Raw genomic sequence first — 21,672 nt, forward strand, 5'->3', positions numbered from 1 at the left:
CAGGCTTTAGTGATCCAACCAGACAGGCCAGAACCAGAACTCCTCTTCCTCAGCACTCGGCCCAAGCTGTGCCCGGCATGGGGCCTGCACCTGGATCCCCTCACTCTGGTCCCCTGCAAACTCCTGCCTGCCTTGTTAGCCTCAGCCCAGGCTCTCTTTCCAGCCCTCTAGAGAATGAGCTTCTCCCCAGGGGTCCAGTCATAAAGATGCCTTGCACTGAGGGGTCCAGGCTGACCCGAGTTGGCAATGAGTGCAGTGTGCCCCTTAGGCACAGGACACCTCTGCCCACCTGGGTCCAGCAGACCCAGGAGCTTAGGGTCAGAGGGAAGGAGTCTCTGGTAGTCCCTGGGCTGACAGGACCAATCCTGGTTCCCAACTGGGAAGGACTTAGCTGACCCTGTGCCAGGCCCAGGACCCCTACCCTGCAAGTGGACACTCCTTCCTGGGTTCTGTTCCTCTACCACTAGACCATGGCCAACCCTAACCCAGCCAGGCATCCAGTCATGGGGGACACTCAGTCCTCTCCATGCAACAGGGAATCTGAGCCACACCACCAAGAGGTTCGGTGGGAGGAGGTAGGGGATATGTCACCCCCACCCTGCAGACTCTAGGCTCAGAGGCCAAGCAGTTTGCCCAGGCTACACTGCCAAAAAGTAGCTAGGCCCATCCCATGCCACCAGCTCTTTTGCATGCCCCTACTTCTGAACAGAGGGGCCTCAGACAGACAGCCTATTGGGATAGGGAGAGGAATGAATGGGGACAAAAGAAAGGACAATGCTTAAGAGAGTGGCCCACGCTGAAATGGGTGGGGCTGTGACAACAGCTGGGCCCGCCAGTCCAGGCCCCACAGGCCCCGCCCCCACTGGGATGTGCCTGTCCCACCCCAATAAGGTCCCCAACCCAGGAGGAGGAGCCAGTAGGCCCACAGACCGAGCACCCAGATCCCTCAGGCAGAGAGGGCACCACCTGCTGGTGTGAGTGGAACCCCAGCACTCATGCTGCCCACCCTCCCCAACAGGCCCAAGCCTGGGCGCTGCGGACATCCACATCTCCCCTCCCACCCCTCTCCATCTGGAGCTAGGATGCAGCTGACCTGTGGCTGGGGTAGGCTCCAGGCCCCGCCTGGCTAGGGCTCCCAGAGTGGTAGTGGGTACCACAGGGGCTTCAGGTGACCCCTCCTCAGCTTCCTTCCGGCGGTAGGCCCGCCGCTCCTCTGGGGCAGGGTCCTCAGACAGCTGAGGCCCCCGCTTGGGCGGACAGCCCAGGGGACCCTGCACAGCCTGCACATGAGGGGTGCGACGTGCAGGCATCACCATGGTGAAGGGGCGGCGCACACGCTGCAGGGAGGCAGGCAGGATCTCAGGTGGCAGGTGCAGGTGCTGGCGTAGGTGGGTGATGCCCTCATTGGTCAGGAACCAGTAGAAGTGGCGCCAGGCAAATGTCTCCCGCACCAGGCCCCGAGCCCGCAGGGAGGCCATGGCTCTCATGACCTGCAGGTTGGTGACACCAGGCACATGGGGGTGCAGGCTATGGGGCCGCCGGTCCTTCTTGGCCACCATCACCCCCTCGCGGAAGAGCACTTCATAGATGGCCCGCAGCTGGTCCAGCGGCATGAGCATGCCAGCCACCATGGCTGCTGAGAGCCGGCTGGTCGGCACAGGGGCAAGAGAAGCAGGAGGAGCACAGTGAGGAGGCAGGTTAGGCTTCCTCAGCAGGGGGTACAAGAGGGGCCAGCAGCAGGCAGGAAGGCAGGCAGGCAGACTCCTGCACCAAGTGCAAGGCCGCGAGCTCAGGGAAGAGTGGCTCCAGTGCCTGGCTCTGTGGATTCCTGCCGGCACTACCGCCTGCTGGAACCTCCCGCCTGCCCGCCCTCCAGGACGCCTGGGCCGGCCTCCTCTGACTCAGCAGCAGGGGCGGCCCCTCCCACGCACAGACAACGGCCCCTTGCAGAGTGGGGGCCTTCACCCCAATGGCACCCCCTTCCCTCTTGGGCCCCATGGCTCCAATGTCAGAAATTACATCAGTTTCTAAAACATTTCCTTAAGGTTCCCAAATCTTTGTGGGGAGGATTAGGGGGTAATATAAACCAAGAATCACAGAAAAAAAGTGGCAGAATGGGCAGAAGGCAGGGAGCAGAGAAGGCAGGAGGGGTCCACAGGCTGGGGGCCCACCAAGGGGTGTGGTTCCAGGAGTTATGGAATCACAAAGGTCTGAAGAGAGAATGCTGGGTTGCCTGGAACTGGGGGCACTTGAGGTCCAAGAGTGGAGGATGAGGGCCTGGGGAGGAAGCTGGGGTCTTGGGCAGACGCCTAAGTGCGAAACAGCAAGGGGCAGCTGTCAGGAGCACATGGACAGGCAGGTGCCAGCATCTACTGTCCATCAGGCAAGCAGAGGAAAAGAGCCCCCACTTCCAAATGGCACCAGATTTAACTCTTCCCATTCCAGGACAGATTAGGGACAGTCCAGAAACACATCCACTCCCAGCCCAGGGCATGCTGAGAAGGGAGGAGGGGGGCGCCTCTGGGTGGAGCTTCTATCCACCCCATCTCCAGGACAGCTGTCAGAGAGGCCAGGGAGTACCACCTGCCTCAGGGAATCAAAGTCATTAAGTCCCTACCACCCCAGACCTGGCGTCCCTGCCACCCACACAGACTCTCTACTGGGGCAGCCTGAGTGCCTGCCTGTGGCCAGAGTGACAGATGATAAGGAAAGGACACCAGGAGTTTCATATGCCCACGGGAAAAGAAGAGGAAACTACCACATGAGGCCCTGGGAGGTGAGTTACCCAGCCACACCCATCCTCACAGCCAGGCTCTTATCCTACTCAATACCCCAACTCTCCATGCAGTGCCCCATCAACCCCCACCCGGCTCCACTCTCCCGGAGTTGACACACCCATTCCCACCAAGCACTGCAAACCCAGGAACTGATTATAAATAGGGCGGGGGTGGGGGATCTTGCGGTGGGAGGCACTGGCCAGCAGGCGGGCAGGCAGCCAACAAAGCGTTGTGGGGAGGGTTTATGGGCTGTCTCCATGACACCAGAGTAGGCTCCAAACAGCACACCCAAACACACACAGACGCAGGCTGCACGGTGGAAACTGAACTCTCAGCCAACTGTTCCCGAAGCCCTCCTGCGCCAGCTCACTGCGGCAAGGCTCACCCTGCACCCTGCCCCCAACCAGGCCAGCCCAAAAAGGTAGGCTCTGGGAGGGCAGGACACCAGTCCCAGGCAGGACAACAGAATGGCAGTGGGCAGTTGCCACATCCCCTCAGAAGCGACACCCAAGGACCCTCCACACCACCAGGGCTGTAGTTTTGGGACCAAGCATCTGCTGGGATCCAGACCAGTTATCACTTAAGTTCCCACTCTCTCGGCCTGTGCCCCAGTACTGCCCTCAACCTCTGGCTCTACCCGTCCTGCCTGCCACCAGTCCCTCCTGCACTCATCCCATACATCCATGCTATCTTCCTGGCATGATTTCCTAACCCAATTCCCTCAAATCTCCAATCCCCCACCAAACCAACCCATGGCTTCCACAGTCCCCAAATGATCCCAAGCCACACTGCAGGCCCCTAAGCCATTGGACCTCAGTCTCTTCTGCACAGACCTACCTAGGTGTCCCATGTAGTAGTCAACCCGCCAACCCATCCACTTCCTAAACTAGTAGCTCCCGGATCCAGAGCAAGGGGGCGGGGCTCAGTGGGGAATTCCCCAAACCAGCAAAAGCACAGCAGCCTTGGGACAGCGGGATTCCCCCACCAGAGAGAGAGAGAGAGAGAGACAGACAGACACACACACACACACACACACACACACACACACACCCTTGATCTTGGTCCGGGAGCTGCCCACCAGTCCTTGGGCTGGGAGAACCACCCCTACCCCGCCCCCCGCCCTGTGGAACCGCAACTACTGTTGCTGATTCAGCACTGGGAGGGACTGAGAGTACTCCATGGCTGGAGGCCGGCCCCTCTTTCCCGACTCCAGGCCTCTTTAGGTTTCCAGAGCAACCACTCCGGAGCCCTTGGGCAGCCCCCAGTCCCCCCCCCCCCCACCAAGAGCTGCAGTGTGGCCTTGCCCGGGGCCAGTCCGCTGGCGCCTCAGCACAGCAATCCCCATAGCCCTACCCAGCCCCCTTGGAGGGCAGGCTGCAGGGCGGCAGGCTGGGGCGGAGGAGTAAGCGGCCAACTGCGGTAGGGCTGAGCTCCCACGGAGTCTGGGTCCCGCCTCTGCCACTGCTACAGCTGGCTCCGCCCCTGACACACACTGCAGGGCTACAGAACTGCTGCAGGAGCCACCCCCTCCTCCCCGCCATCCCAGGAGAACCCCTGCACCAGGAGGAGCCCTGGTGAGGGATAAGCCTGGGGGTCTCCCGTGCCTTCAGCACAGCACACCCAGTGTTGCCCACCGCACGCCAGATCCTGACTACCTCCTGCGGAAGACTGCAACCCAGCCAGAGGTCACTGCATGGTCGCAGCTGTCCCCCCATCCCACCTTTGAGGGAGCTGATCTCGTGCTGGATGGCTCTCGAGGGGTCCATGTCTCTGATGGGGGCCGAGGGTGATGCAGCTATCTCCACGCAGAGTCCGGCACCGCACCGAACTGCCCCGGCCAGAGCCGGCTGGGGGAGGAACCGGGAGGTGTGGGGTGGGGCCGGCCAGTCAGAGGCGGGGCTTCAGCTGATCAATGTGCGGGACCAGGCTGCCCTGGGCGCATGCTCCCAGCCATGGGTCGCTCCACCCCGTCCTTCCTAACCTGCTGTCCCACACCTGCGACCCAGCTATCTCCAACCAGGCAGCACGGCCATAAAACTGCAATGTGGCACATCCAGGCAGCCCACCTCAGTCTCCAGCCTCCGCCACCCAGAGCCACACCTGGAATGGCCGGCAGAAACCATGAGCACAGGGCCTGTTCCTCGTCTTGAAGCCCTAACCACCCACTCCCTGCAGGAGACACCCCACTCCTGACTCCAAGGACCTCCTCAAGCTGCCTCCCCTGGGCCATGACTGAAGGGCTGTCATGGTCATGCCTCAGGACCCCGGATCAAGCCCATTCACCCAGGAGATGCAGTGACAATACCCTTCCCGTGGGCCCCATCCCTGCTCAAGCCCTTCTCCAACATGCAGCTGATCACCCCACTGCTCCTACAGCTCGAGATGCTTCTGTGCCCCATGGGGACCGCACGAGCCCCAGCCTCTGCCTCCCCTAGCCCTTGGAGGCCCTTGTCTGCTCAGTTCTGTGGGTACTCAACTAACCACCACTTAGTGGCTTACACCAAAACCCTGGGGCCATCACTTCTCATAGCCAGGCCCACAGGATCTGCTGGTACTGCCTATCAGTCCAGTTGTCACCCATCTCCATTGCCATCAGAATGACACGCAGCTCCTTGCTGAGCTGACCCCACCTCTCCACCACCTCCAGGGAACCCACAGCAGCTGCTCTGGACCACCACCCCAGCCAGTGGCAGTGAACTGTCACTCCTGCCTCTTGGAGAGACCAGCTGGACTGCAGGAAGAGATCAGCTCTGCCTCTCTGCAGGCTGCAGAAACCATCAGGAACACTTGGGCCATGTCCATTCCACGGGGCAGGCACCCCAGGTCCTCTGTGCTGGGTGGGCAGTGTGGAACACAGATGGGTCTCCACAAGATGTGCCAAGAGCCTCGGTCTCCTGAAGACCTAAGTCTCCCTCCCAGCTGCTCAGATCCACACCCTGCCAGGCAGGACTACCTCCTTAGGGTGCCCACCCTTTCTACAGACAGGCCTGTGTATGACTGGCCAGGGCTGGGACAGAGGACATGGCAACGCCACACACAGGCTAACAGGCAAAGCAGCAGCAAGTGCAGGCCCACCTGGGCTCCAGACCCAGCAGGCCTGGGGGTCCCTCAGCCTCCACCTCTGCTCTCCCTGGGGCTCAACCAGTCCAGGGCATGAGTGGGTCTCACTAAACACCAGTTGCCTGAATATTTGGGGAAAATAATGAAGTGTGGAATTAAAACAGAATTTTGTGAATTCTTACACTTAAATTCCTACTTTTTTTTTCTAAGCTCTGTCTGGATAAATCTAGATTCAGCCTACAAGTGAACTTCTGTATTAAGCCTCAAACAAAACTGAGAGATTTATAGATTTAAATAATATGGGAAAGCTCACACATGATTCAGTGTATAAAATTAAATGTCTTAAGATCACAGTTTTAAGCTAATGAAAAGTGAGACAAACTATTCTGAGAAGGAAGGTTCCAGGGGGTCCTATGCCGAGCCAGTCCTAAACTTATACCCTCAACTCAGGTGTGTGCCAGGGGCTCTTGGGAAAGCCCTGGCAGCTAAAAGGTCCAGTGAAGAAGCCCTATCAGCCTGCCCTACCCAACCAGCTTGGAATAGCAGCTGCGTGTGACCTTGAAAGATGGGTTGGGGCTAGCCAGCAAAGGAAGAGGGACAGCATGTGCAAAGGCCCTAAGGCAAGAGAGACCCAAAGAATGTGGGAGTAGCTATAGCCAAGAAAGAGTGCTAGAGACCCAGACAAGGGGGCGGGACATCATCAGGACATACAGATGCTGACTGGTGGTGGAGGAGAGCCTGGGGCAAGAGGTATAGGTGTCTCAGAAGAAACTGAGCCAGTGAAGAGGAAGCTGGACATGCCTTGCTGTCCAGCTCTGGCTAGTCAGAGAGCCCAGGCCCTCCCCAGTACTCGGCTTTTTACCTTCTCACTGCCCAGGAGATCTCACCACACTGGATCCCAGTCCATGGAAGTTTTACTGAAAAAGCACATGGGTCTGTGAGTGAGCAAGACACCCCTGCTAGAGGGGGCTCACCAGCATGTGCGAAGGCCCTAAGGCAAGAGAGACCCAGTAGGAAACAGTCTCCAGCTTTTCTGGCCACCGATGGGCCTTCCAGACAGCTGGCAGACTGACCCCGCACAGCTCCCCATCCCAGGGAGAATCCCATGAAATCAACTGGGACAGGGACTCACCCTGGGCAAAGCTAAGTCCTCTCTCAAAGCTTTCTGCCAATCCAAGAGGCAGTGAACACCACTGGGCTCCAGAACCCAGACCAGGCCTTCCCTCCTTATAAGTTGGCTTGGCCACAGGCCCAGGCCAAGGAGGTGGCTTCCGATCCTGCCCCCACACACCCTAGTTGCACTTGATATGGTCCCACGCCTGAGGTTCTGCCTACTGCTTCCCCTCAGCTTAGTGCTTCTCCCAAGCTCTGCCCATCTTCAAACTTGCCCTTTCCCTACCCCGAGACACCCTCTCACTCAGGACTCACTGACAGCAGCAGAGCATGCCAGTGTGATCCCGTGCAGGTTGACCTGTGACAGCCGTGGCCCTTCCAGCAGATACTTTCCACCCCGCAGAGACCCAGCCAACAAAACCCACAGCAGAATATCCCTGCAGATGATGTCCCCCTGTGACACATACCTCCCTGGAGTGCTCCCTGCACGGACCTGCAGCAAAACCAAGGGAGTCGGCCCGCTGGCACCACATGGCCTCTGACCCACAGCCTTGATGAGCCTAAGCCTCAACCTCTGGGGTGCCACACACTTCTGAGGGAGCAGAGCCTTCCTCTATATGAGAGACCACCCCTGCACTGGGTGTGGCTCAGATGGGCTCAGCCCAAGTCCAGAACACTGCTAGGTGGGCACCCTCCAGGGATCCTGGAGGCCCAGGACTCAGAGATTATCCCTCTGGGCCTATCCACCTTTCTGCCCCTACAGCCCAGTACTAGAATATCACCAAAACCAGAAGTCCGCTAGAAACTCATCTTGAGGGGTGTTCTGGATCCCAACCACAAGACCCATCATGGGTTGAGAGAGGTCCCATGGTTCTCAAATATCTCAAGCTCGCCCTTTTCCCACTGTCTACTACCGGGTTTGGCCTGGCTACCACCTTTCTCACCTGAAGGAGCACCAGCTCCTCCATGTTCAAGCATGTGCAACCTGGTGCAGGGGTCAAATGGTGACACCCAAAAATATGTTCACGTCCTTGGAATTTCTAAATGTGACTGAACTTTGAAATATTTAAGCTAAAAATCTAGAGACAGGTCATCCTGGACTTTCTGGGTAGGCCCTTTCAAGTCCTCATGAAATGGAAAAGGAGAGGTACAGACAGAAACTGGAACGATGTCGACACAGCCAAGGGATGGGGAAGCTGGATGAGCAAAGCAGGCTCTTCCCATGACTTCTGGTGGGAGGCAGCCCTGCTGGCACCTGGATTTGGGACTTCCGACACCCAGATCAGTGAAAGGATAAATTTCTGTATATTAGACCATCTCGTTTTGGTAATTTGTTACAGACATCAGTACCAGGAACAGAGTGCTACCACGACAAATACCTAAAAATGTGGACATGGCTTTGGAATTGGGAAATGAGCAGAGGCTGAAGAATTTTGAGGCACATGATAGAAAAAGCACAGATGGCCTGACCAAACTGTTGGCAAAATTTGGAGTGTAGAAAGCAGGTATCCTGGCTTATGCCTGTAGTCCCAGCTACTGGGAAGGCTGAGACGGGAGGATTGCTTGTGTCCAGGAGTTTTAAGGCCAGCCTGGCCAACATGGCAAGAGACCCCATCCCAAAAAGAACAGAATATGGAAGTTAAAGATGTTGCTGGTGAGGCCTTAGAAGAAAATGAGGAATATAATCTTGGGCACTGGAAGACAGGTGACCCTTTTATACAGCGGCAAAAGCTGGCTGAGTTGTGCTCTATCTACTAGAACATGGAAGAACATGTAGAACATGTAAACAGTGAACATGGATATTTAGTTGAAGAGATTTCAAATCAGGCTGTGGTTTTGGCAGCTTATATTAAAGGGCAGGAAAAGGGGATGAAATGAGGAAGAAACTGTTAAGGGAAAAGGAACCAGCACTGGTGACCTAGGAGATTCACAGCCTACTCATTGTGGAAGACGCTCACATTGGGGGACCTGCTGTTAGGACAGGGTGCCCTGGAGAGAAAGCCAGGGGTGTGACTGGGTAGATTTCTGTTGAAGAGATGAAGACTGTGATTCACGGGTCTGGTCAACCATTTCAGCAGAGCCAGGAATAGAGATTATCCAAAAAAGACACAGTCAGCCCTCCTGTCTAGTGGCCTGGTTCCCTGTGACATTGAAGGGAGACCCACAGGTTTATGAAACTGCTGTGCCAGGAGCAACACTGCCAACTGGTTCTGACGGGTTTGGATGGGAGGAAATGGAGGTGGCATCTTTGCAAGATCCTAGAGGCAGGAATGGGATGGTAAACAAATCAATTGCAAACATGCTACCCTTCAAGATAAGGCAGCAAAGTGGCCTCCATTCTTTTCCTGGTCCTGGGCCCCCTCCATCTCAGGGAAAAAGCAGAAAATGTTCCCACCAAGAGTTGTCTGCCCAACTGGGGGACCTTTCCATGCTAAACTATGACTCAACCTCCACAGAGACAAGAGACAGGGAAAAGGAGGGGGGAGCGGGCCCCGCAGGCTCAGGTCTCAAGTCATATGGAGACCCGCAAAGTCTCCAACTAGCATCGACCCACCATGGCCTCATATGCAGCTCTCAGCAGCTCCAGTCTGATTACACCCTGAATAGTCTGGCTGAGCTTCCTGATGTCCTTTATCACCTGGTCCCAGGCATTGTCCTCACCCTGCTGTCTCAACCCCACACCAGGCAGCTACCACCTGTTTCATCAGCCCCCTTCCTTCAGTGTGCCAGCAGCACCTCACAGTGTGGTTTTTGCCTCTGCTGCAGCCGAGGCTCCTTCCTGGCTGCCTCTTCTTGCCAGCCTGGAGGATCAGAGGGCCTCAGGCTCACAGCACAGGCCCCAAAGCACCACCCCCAGCCTGACTTCCCTAGCTTGGTCGGGCAGTTTGAGCATCTTGGCCTCTCCTTATGCCTCTCCTCTAGGTCTCACAGTCATCGCCAGTTTTAGACACCCAAAGCTGAACTCCTGTTCCTCTACCTTCCCTGATACACATGCCCCTTGGTCCCCAGGCTCCATATCTCCACAGCCACCAATGTGGTCTCTCCTCGGCAGCTTCTCTGGGGATACCCAAGAGTCTTTCCACCAGGTGGAATTCCTGCAGTATCCAGTCCCTCCCATGTACCACAGGGTACGGTTTGGCCCAACGGTGCAGCAAGACCCTGCTTTCAGGAAGCTGAGTTTGGTGGGAGAAGAGATATTTAAAATCTTCCTTGTTGCCCATGAACCCATCTCCAGACTCTGAAGATATGACACCCATAATCTCCTATATATCTCAGCCCGTAACAAATTCCAAGCAGGTTGAAGGTGGAGACATTAAGAAAAAAATTGACCCGTACTAGAAGAAATTCTTTTTTTTTTTTTAAAGGAGAGAGAGAGAGAGAGAGAGAGAGAGAGAGAGAGAGAGAGAGAGAGAGAGAATTTTTTAAAAATTTTTTTTTAATATTTATTTTTAGTTCTCGGCGGACACAACATCTTTGTTGGTATGTGGTGCTGAGGATCGAACCCGGGCCGCACGCATGCCAGGCGAGTGCGCTACCGCTTGAGCCACATCCCCAGCCCTAGAAGAAATTCTTGACAGATGATTTTTATAAAGGAAAGCCATTCAAAACACGCATAAAATCCAAAGGTCATAAAATAAATGACTGATGAATTTTAAAAATTGATCATGCCAGGCACAGTGAGAGCATCTATAGTCCCAATTCTTCAGGAGGCTGAGGTGGAAGGATCACTTGAGGATAGGAGTTCAAGGCCACCTGGAGCATCAAGAGAGATCCTGTCTCAAATAAATAATCAATCAATCTAGCCAAAGACACTATCATCAAAAGTAAACCAAAATTGATCCACGGTATGAGATGTCAGGATAGTGACTAGGAACACTCCCCCGACCCCGTACTGGGGATTGAACCAAATGTGCTTTACCACTGAGTCAAAACCCCAATCCTTTTTATTTTAAACAGGGTCTAAGTTGCTTAGGGTCTAAGTTGCTTAGGCTAGCCTCGAACATATGAACCTTCTGGCTCAGCCTCAGAGTTACCTCGACTACAGGTGTATACAACCACCCTTGCTCACAAGGGACCCCTTTAAGATCTAAAAAGCTATTTCATGAGCTGGATGCTGATCAAAAGGCATCAGTGGTGGCTGAAGCTCAGTGGTGGCTGTAGCTCAGTGGTGGAGCGCTTGCCTAGCATGTATGAGGCCCTGGGTTCGATCCTCAGCACTGCATATAAATACACAAAATAAAAGTCCATCTACAACTAAAAAAATACTTTTAAAAAAAGGCAACTTTCCAATTTAAGATGTATATGCAAAATTTGTACACTTTTCTGTAGAAATGATATACTTCCATAAAAAAATAACAAAATAAGTGGCTGGGGTTGAGGCTCAGTGGGAGAGCACTTGCCTAGCATGTGTGAGGCCCTGGGTTGGATCCTTAGCACCACAAATAAATAAATAAAGGTCCACTGACAAATAAAAATTTTTTTAAAAAAATTTAAAATAAATAGGGTGCAGTGGCACATGCCTGTAATCTTAGCTACTCAGGAGACTGAGGTAGGAGGATTGAGAGTTTGAGACCAGCTTGGAAAACTTCGCAAGACCTTATTTCAAATGTCTATTTATTTTATTTATTTATGAGTTTATTTTTGGTACTGGGTATCAAACCTAGGATGCTCTATGACTGAGGTATACACCTACCATTTTTATTTTTTATTTTGAAACACAGTCTTGCAAACTTCCCAGGCTGGCCTTGAACTTGTGATCTTCCTGCCTCAGCCTCCTGAGTAGTTGGGATTACAAGCATGTTCCACTATACCTGGCTCAAAATAAAAATTTTAAAAAGGGCTAAGGATGTAGTTCAGTGGAGGAACACTTGCCTAGCATTCGCTATTTAATTCCTAGTACTGAAAAAAAAGTAACAAATTGAGAAAATTTTGAAACATATATAGCATCTAAGGAAGCCAATATTTTAAAAGGTCTCAAAAATTAAAAAGAAACTTTAAAAACTCTTACCTGAATAACATATTTGAACAGGCAAAACCCATAAAAGATGAAAAAGGAGCTGGGAATGTGGCTCAGTGGTAAAACACTTGCCTAGCATTGTGAGGCCCAAAGTTTGATCCCCAGCACCACACACACATACAAATTCCATAAAAGATGAAAAAAGAAATGATCAATTATTCTGTGAAATGATCCCACTTTTGTTCATAATCAAAGAATGCAAAACTTTTTTTAATATATATTTTTAGTTGTTGATGGACCTTTATTTTAAATATTTATTTATTTATATGTGGTGCTGAGAATGGAACCCAGCGCCTCACACACATGGTAGGCAAGTGCTCCACCACTGAGCTACAATCCCAGCCCCAAAGAATGCAAATTTTAAAAAAAAACTAGGCTGGGCACAGTGGTGCACGCCTATAATCCCACCAGCTCAGGAAGCTGAGACAGGATCATGAGTTCAAAGCCAGCCTCAGCAACAAGGAGGCATTAAGCAACTCAGTGAGACCCTGTCTCAAAATATACAAAATAGGGCTGGGGATGTGGCTCAGTTGTTGAGTGCCCCTGAGTTCAATTCCCAGCACTAAAAAATAAATAAAAAAGAAAAATTAGATTTTTTTCATTAGTCAGATAAGCAAGTGACTAAAGAAAGTCTGCCGTCTATCTGTTGGACTCACCTATACTGCACAATTTGGTAGCTGGATGCAGTGGCACTCTCCCTTAATCCCAGCGACTCAGGAGACTGAGGTAGAAAGATCAAGGGGTAGAAACCAGCCTGGGAAACTTAGAAAGATGCTGTTTTAAAAACTTTAAAAAAGGGATGGAGAGGCAGCTCAGAACACTTGCCCCGCATGCATGAGGCCCTAGGATTAATCCCTAGTATAGCAGAAAATAAAAGATGTACACTGAGCTTTTTGTTGTTGTTTTTTTTCTTTCTTTTTTTGGTACTGGGGATTGAACTAAGGGGCACTTGACCACTGAGCCACATCCCCAATCCTATTTTGTATTTTACTTAGAAACAAGGTCTCACTGAGTTGCTCAGTGCCTCACTTTTGCTGAGGCTGGCTTTGAACACGAGATCCTCCTGTCTCAGCCTCCTGAGCCACTGGGATTACATAAGAAGTACACTGTTTTAAAACCATAAATCCAATGTCCATCTGAACCGGTCAAATAAATAAAATGTGGTACTTTCATGTAATGGAATATTTTGTAGCCATTTGAAAGCATGAGGCTACCAACACTATTCAACATGAGAAGAATCTTTTTAACAAATGGTGCTGGGACCACTGGATATACACACATACAAAAGAATGAAGTTGGACCTCTATCTTTCATCATACACAAAATTAACTCAAAATAGATCAAAGACTTTTATATAAAACATAAAACTATAAAACTCCTTTTTTTGTATATATTAAGGTACATCACCAGCATTTAAAAAAAATGTGTATTTTGCCAGGTGCAGTGGCTCACACTTATAATCCCAGCAACTCAGGAGGCTGAGATAGGAGGATCACAAATTCAAAGCTAGCCTCAGAAATAAACAAGGCCCTAAGCCACTTAGTGAGACCCTGTCTCTAAATTTAAAAATAAACAAAATGGGCTAAGGAAGTCTCAGTGGTTAAGCACCCCTGGGTCCAATCCAAGGTACCAAAACTAAAACAAACAAACAAAAACAAGACATCTTTGGGGTAAGATATGGCTCCGTGGCTAAGTACCCAGGGTTCAATCCCCAGAACCCCCCCCAAAAATTGCTTATTTTATTTTTTTATTTTGAGACAGGATCTCACTAAGTTGACAACCCTGGATTTAAACTTGTGATCCTCCTGCCTCAGGCTCCTGAGCTGCTGGGATTACAAGTGTGCATCACTGCACCCATCTTATAAAACTCTTAAAAGAAAACAGGCAGAAATCTGTGTGACTCTGATTTCTGTATATGACATACCAAATGCACAAGCAACTAAGAAAAAAGAGAGAAATCAAACTCATAATAATTTAAACTTCAAACTGGGCATGGTGGCACACATCTATAAACCAGGCAACTCTGGACACTGAGGCAGAGGATAGCAAGTTCAAGGTTGGTCTCAGCAACTTAGCAAAATCCTGTCTCAAAATAAAAAATGAAAAGGGGCTGAGGATGTAGCCTAGTGGCAGAGTTCCCCTGGATTCAAACCCCAGTACAGAGGGAAGGAAAATGAAAACCAATACAGTCACAGAAGATTTTTACAACTCATATGGCTGAAAAGGGACCTATATACAGAGTATAAAAAGGACACAGCTTAAAAGCTAAAACAAAAAAGCCCAACTTAAAAATGGATGAATGAGCTAGGGCTGGGGCTCAGTGGCAGAGCACTTGCCTAGCATGTATGAGGCTCTGGATTGATTCTCAGTACCATATATAAATAATAAATAAAATTGGGGCTGAGATTGTGGCTCAGCGGCAGAGCGCTTGCTTTGCATGTGCTGGGTTTGATCCTCAGAACCACATAAAAATAAATAAAATAAGTGTATTGTGTCCAACTACAACTAAAAACTAAATATTTAAATAATAATAATAATAATAATAATAAATAAAATAAAGGTCCATAAACAACTGAAAAAATATTTTTAAAAAATGGATGAATGATCCAAATAAACATTTTTCAAAAGATAAACAAATGACCAAAAGGCACATGAAAAAGTATCCAACATCATTAGCTATCAGAAAATGCAAATCATGGGGGCTGGGGCTACAGCTCAGTGGCAGAGCGCTTGCCTAGCATGTATGAGGCACTGGGTTCAGGTCTCAACACCCCATAAAATAAATAAATAAAGGTGTTGTGTCCATCTACAACTAAAAAAAAAAATTTTTTTTTAAAGAAAATGCAAATCAAAATCACAATGAAATATCACTTCACACCCACTAGGACTGAAGGACTATAATCAAAAAGCCAGATAATAACAAGAGTTGACAAGGTCGCGAAGAAGAAACTTCGTACACTGGTCTTGGGAATGCAGAATACTGCCACCACTTTGGAAAACAATCTGGCAGTTCTTCAAACGGTTAAATATAGAGTTACCACACAACCCAGCAATTCTACTCTTAGGTATCTACCCAAGAGAAATAAGAACATACATCCACACAAAAGCTTATATGCAAATAGTTGCATTATTCATAACAACCATAAGATAGAAACAACTCAAATACCCATCAACTAATAAATATATAACCAAGCTGGTATATTCATAACATGGAATATTATGCCACATAAAAAGGAATTAAGTACTGATGTACATCTGCCATGATAAACCCTTAAAATACTACCCTGATGGGCTGGGGTTGTGGCTCAGTGGTAGGGCACTTGCCTGGCATGTGTGAGGCAACTGGGTTCAATTCTCAGCACCACATAAAAATAAATAAATTAAAGGTCTATCAACAAATTTAAAAAAATATTTTTTAAAAATTACTCTGAGTCAAAGAAGTCAGACACAAAATGGTATGATTCCATTTATATGAAATGTTCAATCTGGGACAATCCTTTAGGACAAAGTAGATCAGTGTTGCCAGGGGCTGGGTGAAAAAAATGTTCTGGAATTGATTGTGATGATGGCTGCACAACTCTGTGAATGTACTAAAAGCCACTGAACAGTACAGGTTTTTGTTTTTTTTTTTCTTTTCTGCTGTGCTGGGGATCAAACCCAGGATCTCATCCATGCCAGATAAACACTATACCACTGAGCCACATCCCCAGATCAAGTTGGGACACTTTAAATGGGTGAACTGTATGCACACGAATTACATCTCAATAAATCTGTTATTAAAACATAATAAGCCTGCGGTTGACCTAATCAGGGCTGACATGAAAAGCCAGCAGATCCAGAGGGAATCACAGTTGGAACTGACAATCTTGCTTTTCTCCTTCATCCACAGAGGGGAGCAGAGGTGTGACCATCACCACTTTTCTTTTCTTTTTTTTTTAATATTTATTTATTTTTTTTAGGTGTAGATGGACACAACACCATGCCGTTATTCTTATGTGGTGCTGAGGATCAAACCCGGGTCTCACTCGAGCTAGGCAGTGCTCTACCGCTGAGTCACAGCTCCAGCCCACCCATCACCACTTTTCTTTGGATAGCTCCACTGAACTTAACTTTTGTCTATTTTTTAGCATGACTTTTGACAATAATCACAGATCAGAAGCCTCTCAGAAGGGCCCCAAACAACTGCCAGCCTCTACTCTGCCAGCTGAGCTCTAGCCACTGCAGACAACACCCTTTGCCCTTACCATTCTTTTGTGCAAGCACCCTACAAACGCTGGCTGGGGGCCCCAGGGACACAGATAACCCAGCTCAGAGTTCAGCACGGGAGGGGGCAGAGATGTGAGGACAATGCCAGCACAATGACAGCACAGGAAAGTGGGGAGATCCTCCACCAGCTGGGTCTGCCTGCAGACATGCTGACACTCCACCTAGCCCTTGTCCTACCCTACCTTCTTCCCAGTCCAGAGAGGGCTCCCAGGTGGGTACCTCCTTCCCCGACCCCACCCACTCACCAACAGTACTCTCCCCTGCTCTCTCCTCTCACACAAATCGCCCCCTCCAGGACCCTCTTGGCAGCGTCATCAGCACCCATCCTTTAGTCCATGCTGTCTCAGATGCCACAAAGCTCCCATTCCTGACAGGACAGCCTTGAAGTCTCTGGCTGCCCAGACCTCCCAGATGGCCTCACTCCCCAACCCCTATCCTGAAGCCTGTGCCAGGGCCCCACTGACTCGTCACTGCCCCTGTGGTGTGCAGCACTGCTCAGGGAGCTCCAACTGTTCCTTCTTCAACATTCCCTCCTCCATTCACCTGTGTCACCTCAGCTCCCGCTCAAACCCTGCCCGGCCTTCCTGCTCTACCACAGGCCTCTCCAGGTTCCCAAGGCACAGCAGGGTGGGCCAGCCTTTGTGAGCTGTCACACACCAGGCTTGGGGGACCAGGGTCAAGACACCCCTCCTAGCTAACTGGCTGGCTAGTCCACAGCCTTGAAGCAGGGAGGTCTCCTCCCCTGGGCACCTGGGCTCTGTCTCACCATGAGCCCCAGTGGTCTCAGTCCCATAGGAATCCACCCTGGACAGAAGACAGGGAGGATGGGGCAGACTGAGGGGCTCAGGCAGACAGAAAGTTGAAAATGTTTTAGGAGGTACAGTAACCCTGCAGGAAAGACCAGGGGTTTCCAGGGGGAAAGCCAGGAATGACCTATCCTGGGAAGGCCTGAGAAGTTGTGTGGGGGCTGAAGGTCAATGGGGTGAGAGTCAGAAAAGGAAGGTGGAGTCTGTCAAAGGAGTGGCTGGGATTTATGCCAGAGCGGGAGGAAGCCAGGAGTCAGAGAATGGCACCCTTCCTCAGCTCAGACATGGGCTGGATCGGGGTCCCTCAGAGCAGGTGAGTGATCTCCCTCCCCCTCCTCAGGGCAAGCTGGAGTGGTGCTGGGCCCAGGAGAGGGGTACTCCTGCTTCCACTGCCTGCTGCTGCTCACTGGCTGACATCAGGCAAATACCCTCTACTCACTGGGAACAGTCTCCCCAGACCACTCCACCCCAGGAACAGCATGTGGTAGGGGCTTCAGCCCTCCAGCAGCCCATGCAGCCCCCAGAGGTCAGGTCTGGGAGAGGAATGGGGCACACAGCTATTTCTTGGCCTTGGGCTACGGCTCCTAGCTTCTCACTCATCCCCTCCCCTGGAGCCAGAGCTGAAGGGACTCCGTGCCTGGCATGTCCCAGAAGTTCTCTTGACACTCAGCTCAAGGAGCCCCTAGCACCTGCTCTCCTGCCTAGCAACTCTCAGCTACTCTCAGGCTGGTGCCACACATGCGCAGGGAGCTGCATTATCACATGACAAGTCCACTGCAGGCAGGCACCCTCGGTTCACCAGCCCAAGCCGGGCAAGAGCCCCAACAGCCCTCTCATCAGCCTCCAGACTAGAAGGCAGACACAAGCCAAGACACCCCAGTGTGTCCAACATCAGCTTGTCTACTGAGGTAGCTAGGCTGGATGAAGGCACTAAGACACGATCCCAGGAACCTCCAGGGATCTGTCAGGACACTCCTAGACTAACAGAACACTCTCACTCCAGGGGAAACACAGCTCCTCAGGAAGGCCAGGGGAGCTTCAGCAAGATGTCTAGAACAGGACTTGGGTTGTGGCTCAGAGGTAGAGCGCCTGCCTAGCATGTGTGAGGAACTGGGTTTGATTCTCAGCACTGCATATAAATAAGTGAATAAAATAAAGGTTCATCAACAACTAAAAATACATATAAAAACTAAAAAAGAAGAAGAAGAAGAAAAAGAACCCACCTTGACCCTCCCCAGCTCGAGGATAGACTCTGGCAGTGCAGCAGCTCAGCAAACTGACCAGACCAAGGATTCTGGAGGGAAGCACTAATCTACATAGGTAGCCCCCGGTAAACAGAATTTACCCAGAGGACTATGGCCCAAGCAGGCTGCCATTCTCTGCCTCGCATCTGTTGAGGGAGACCCTTCAAGATAAGGTCAGCCATGCAGGAATGAGCATCAGGCCTGCCCCCCACCCAAGGCCTCCACAGGGGTGCAATGGTCAGGAATCCACTAAACCAGAAATGTCACAACTGAGCCCAGGTTAACTGGCCACACAGGCTAAAGGGTTAGTTATAGTACTGGCAGAGGCCCACAGAGCACACCCACAGGGCTCAGAGCATTCTGAAACCTACCCTGTGTGAGGCCTGAAGTGGAGAGTGGCACCCAGGACTCCAGGCAAAGCCCCAGCAGGACCTCTTTCCCTGAGCTGCCCTTGCAGGCAGAGCCAGCAAAAATACCAGTGTGGAGCTGAAACCAGCTCTGCTCGGTTCTGCCCGGGGACCCCATCTCAACACTCCCCAGCCTCTGTGGCTACGAGCCAGGGCTGGGTCCACTTCTGCTCAGAACTAGGTGATCCAATCCAGAGCCAGGCAGCTGGGCTTTGACTGGTTGACAGCAGTGAGGGCCTGGGCAGGTCCAGAAGCTCCAGGAGGGCATGAAGCAGGGCAAGGGGGTCTGTGGCCACAGAGCTGGTGGTTACTCTGATGTTCCTCTGAAGAGGAAGGAGGGGCTGCCCCCAAGGGACAGGTGCAAACCAGGGCCTGGCCAGTTCGGGGAAGTGAGGAGAGGCGGCAGCTATGCAACCCACTGCCAGGCAGCAGCAGCAGTCACCTCACCCAAGGGAAAGGCGCTCCAGAGGGGCAGAGGATGGCTTAGCTTTGACCCACGTGTTGTTGGCCACAGACTATGGACACTGGCCCAGACGGCCGTACCTTGAAAAAGCCTGTGGGCCACAACCGGCGCTGGGCCCACCCCACCCACCCGTACGCTCGATGCCCTATTAAGGGCATGGCCGCGGGGGCTCAGTGAAGCGCTGCCCACCCCTTCCCTGGGCGCCCAGGGACACGGGTTGAGCCACACTGGTGAGACCAGATGGTGGCAGGGTTCGCACTGGGCCACAGTCCGGATGGCGGTGGCAGACAAGGTGGTCAGTGACCGGCTGCTGGGCTGGCCGCCCCAGGCACCGCGGAGCCAGCGGCGCACTCAGAGGGTGGGCGGAGGCCCCTGGCGCCGTACCTTTGTACTTCTCCCGCACCTCCTCGTAAGCCTGGACGAAGTCCTGCTCGTCGGGTGGCGGGCCGGACGTCAGCAGGGCAGCCATGCCGGCTGGCGCGAGAGGCGGTGGGGCGCTGAGCGCAGGGACAGCCTCCAGCCGGGGCCGCCGCACTGCCCCTGCGGCCCCGCGCGCACCGCTTAAAGAGGCCGCCCCCGCCCCGCCCCGCACCCAGGATGCCCCACGGGCGGGGCGGGGCCGCGGGACTGCCCGGGGAGCTACGCCTGCCCCTGGGCGCTGCTCGGCGGGCTCCGAGTTTGGGTCCCACGCGGGTCCTGCGGGCGCACGCCCCTTCCCGCTCCAGACCGGGATGCGGCCCTCCCGCAGCTCTGATTCTCCTGGGTCCCAGGTCAGCGTCCTCCAGCTCCCTTGCCCAGCCAGTGCGACCTCACTGGGCCGCCCGCGCGCTCCCCTTCCCTCCCTTTGCTTTTACTTAGAGTTCTTCCATTGCAATACAGGAGATAGAGTTGATATCTCTGGTAGGCAAAGAGTCCTTTAAACTCAAGTAAAAAACAAAAAAATCTGTACATAAGATGACAAGAGTAAACGATTTACAGAAGTAAAAAAGAAAGCTTGGTAATAAATAATAGCACAATTCCTTTCCACCCATCAGACTGGCAAGGCCCTCTGTCTCCCAACATTGACAGATGGCTTTCTGGACCACTCCTGGCAGTGTTTCTCCTAACGTTAAATCCTGTGAGCCCTGTGAGCAGAAGTCCCTCTTCTAGGAATCAATCCTGAGAAAATAATCAGAGGAAAATACAAAGATCCTGCCAGGGGTGCTGGCTAGAGCATAGCTAGCAGATGAATGCCAAAGACCACCATAAGTGGCTGCTAAGATGCAGCCCCCACCCCTTTGCATCATTAAAGGTCCATGGGGAGGACATTCATGATTCTCTTTCAAGTGGGAAAAAAATGACCTCAATTAAAATTCTACATGAGGGCTGGGGATATAGCTCACATGCACAAGGCCCTGGGTTCAATCCCCCAGCACCACACACACACACACACACACACACACACACAAAAAAAAAAATCCTACATGATATGAGAAAGATCATAGGCTCCTGCACAAGCACATGACCCCGGGGGCAGGGGGCAGGGTGGCAAGAGCATGTCCATTACTCTTCTCTGCTCCTATTTCCACAAGCTGTTGCTTCACTTCCAACAGCAAACTTCCTCGATGCCTGCAGCATCACCTCCCCACTGGGAAGCTGGCTTTCCAGTCCTCTCCCTCACACCTTGGTCTACCTTCCTGGCCTCCTGGACCTACCATGCCTTTCATATGCTGCATAAGCCCCTGAGGGTCCTAGTGGATGGAATACCATCCTGTACTCCCTTGCTTGATATATTCTGCCCAATGGCCTCCAGCCCTAGGTCACTTACTTCCCAAAGGGATAGACTGCCTGCCAACCTCCCCTGGCCTTCTTGCTGGATTTTTCTCATCCTCCTCCTCAGACTGGTAGGCAAAGCTGGACTCTGGCTGACCAGGTATCTCCTCTTGTTCTACTTCCATGCGCTCCTGGGTGGCAGCCAAAACTGGGAGGCATGGTGAGCAATTTAGCTCCAGGACCCCAAGGAATTATCACCATCACATCTGAACCCTTGTTATGAAGCCAGAGAGGGTAGGGCTGTATGTAGCAAGAAGTCCTGCCTTTGGCTTGTGCAGCTACCTGGGGGGCCAGCAGGTGGCACTGTACTACCTGCACTCACCTGGAACAAGAGAAGCCCTCCCTAACAACAGTTCTCCTTTGGCCTTTCATCCAGTCAATCCAAACACCTGCACACAGCACACAGCAGGTGCTCAATCAACAGGCCTGTGTTACCGAGCTGGGCAGACCAGGTTCTTCTACATTACCTGCAATGCGGATGACAGCCCGCTCTGCAGGGTCCAAGACACTGCCGTTGCCCCCAGAGCCACCTCCGCTCCTCCTGCTCCTCTGTGTTTTACCAAGGTTCCAGGGTAGTGTGTCCCCAGGGCTAGGTGAACCACTGCCTCCATTGGAGCCACCTTCAGACACTGCTCGAACTTCAGAATCCTCTCCAGACATGGCCTCCTGGAGAAAGAACAGGGGAGCAGTCACACTTCTGCCTGCAG

The 21,672-nt window shown here is 52.1% G+C and overlaps 1 protein-coding gene and 1 long non-coding RNA gene across 11 annotated transcripts in view; one reads left to right on the plus strand and one right to left on the minus strand.

The window, feature by feature from the left end:
• Positions 1 to 21,631, minus strand: part of PLEC (plectin) — a 56,141-nt gene extending 34,510 nt beyond the window's left edge. For 3 of the 10 annotated variants that reach the window (XM_081266021.1, XM_081266025.1, XM_081266024.1), the window contains exon 1: positions 21,433 to 21,631. In XM_081266021.1, the coding sequence (XP_081122147.1) occupies positions 21,433 to 21,625 (193 nt within the window). In that variant the 5' untranslated portion in view covers positions 21,626 to 21,631. Of the gene's footprint in view, positions 1 to 1,093; positions 1,811 to 4,497; positions 5,469 to 19,537; positions 19,698 to 21,432 lie in introns of those variants that run through there. The other 7 variants (XM_081266016.1, XM_081266015.1, XM_081266022.1 and 4 more) reach the window with 5 other exon arrangements.
• LOC308633369 lies at positions 643 to 4,491 on the plus strand. Its single transcript, XR_014018765.1, has 3 exons — positions 643 to 1,104; positions 2,652 to 2,776; positions 3,080 to 4,491. It is a non-coding gene; the product is annotated as an uncharacterized lncRNA (long non-coding RNA).
• Positions 21,632 to 21,672: the final 41 nt, after the last annotated feature.

This window comes from Spermophilus citellus (assembly GCF_964194105.1).
Source record: "Spermophilus citellus genome assembly, chromosome: 14".
NCBI lineage: Eukaryota > Metazoa > Chordata > Mammalia > Rodentia > Sciuridae > Spermophilus > Spermophilus citellus.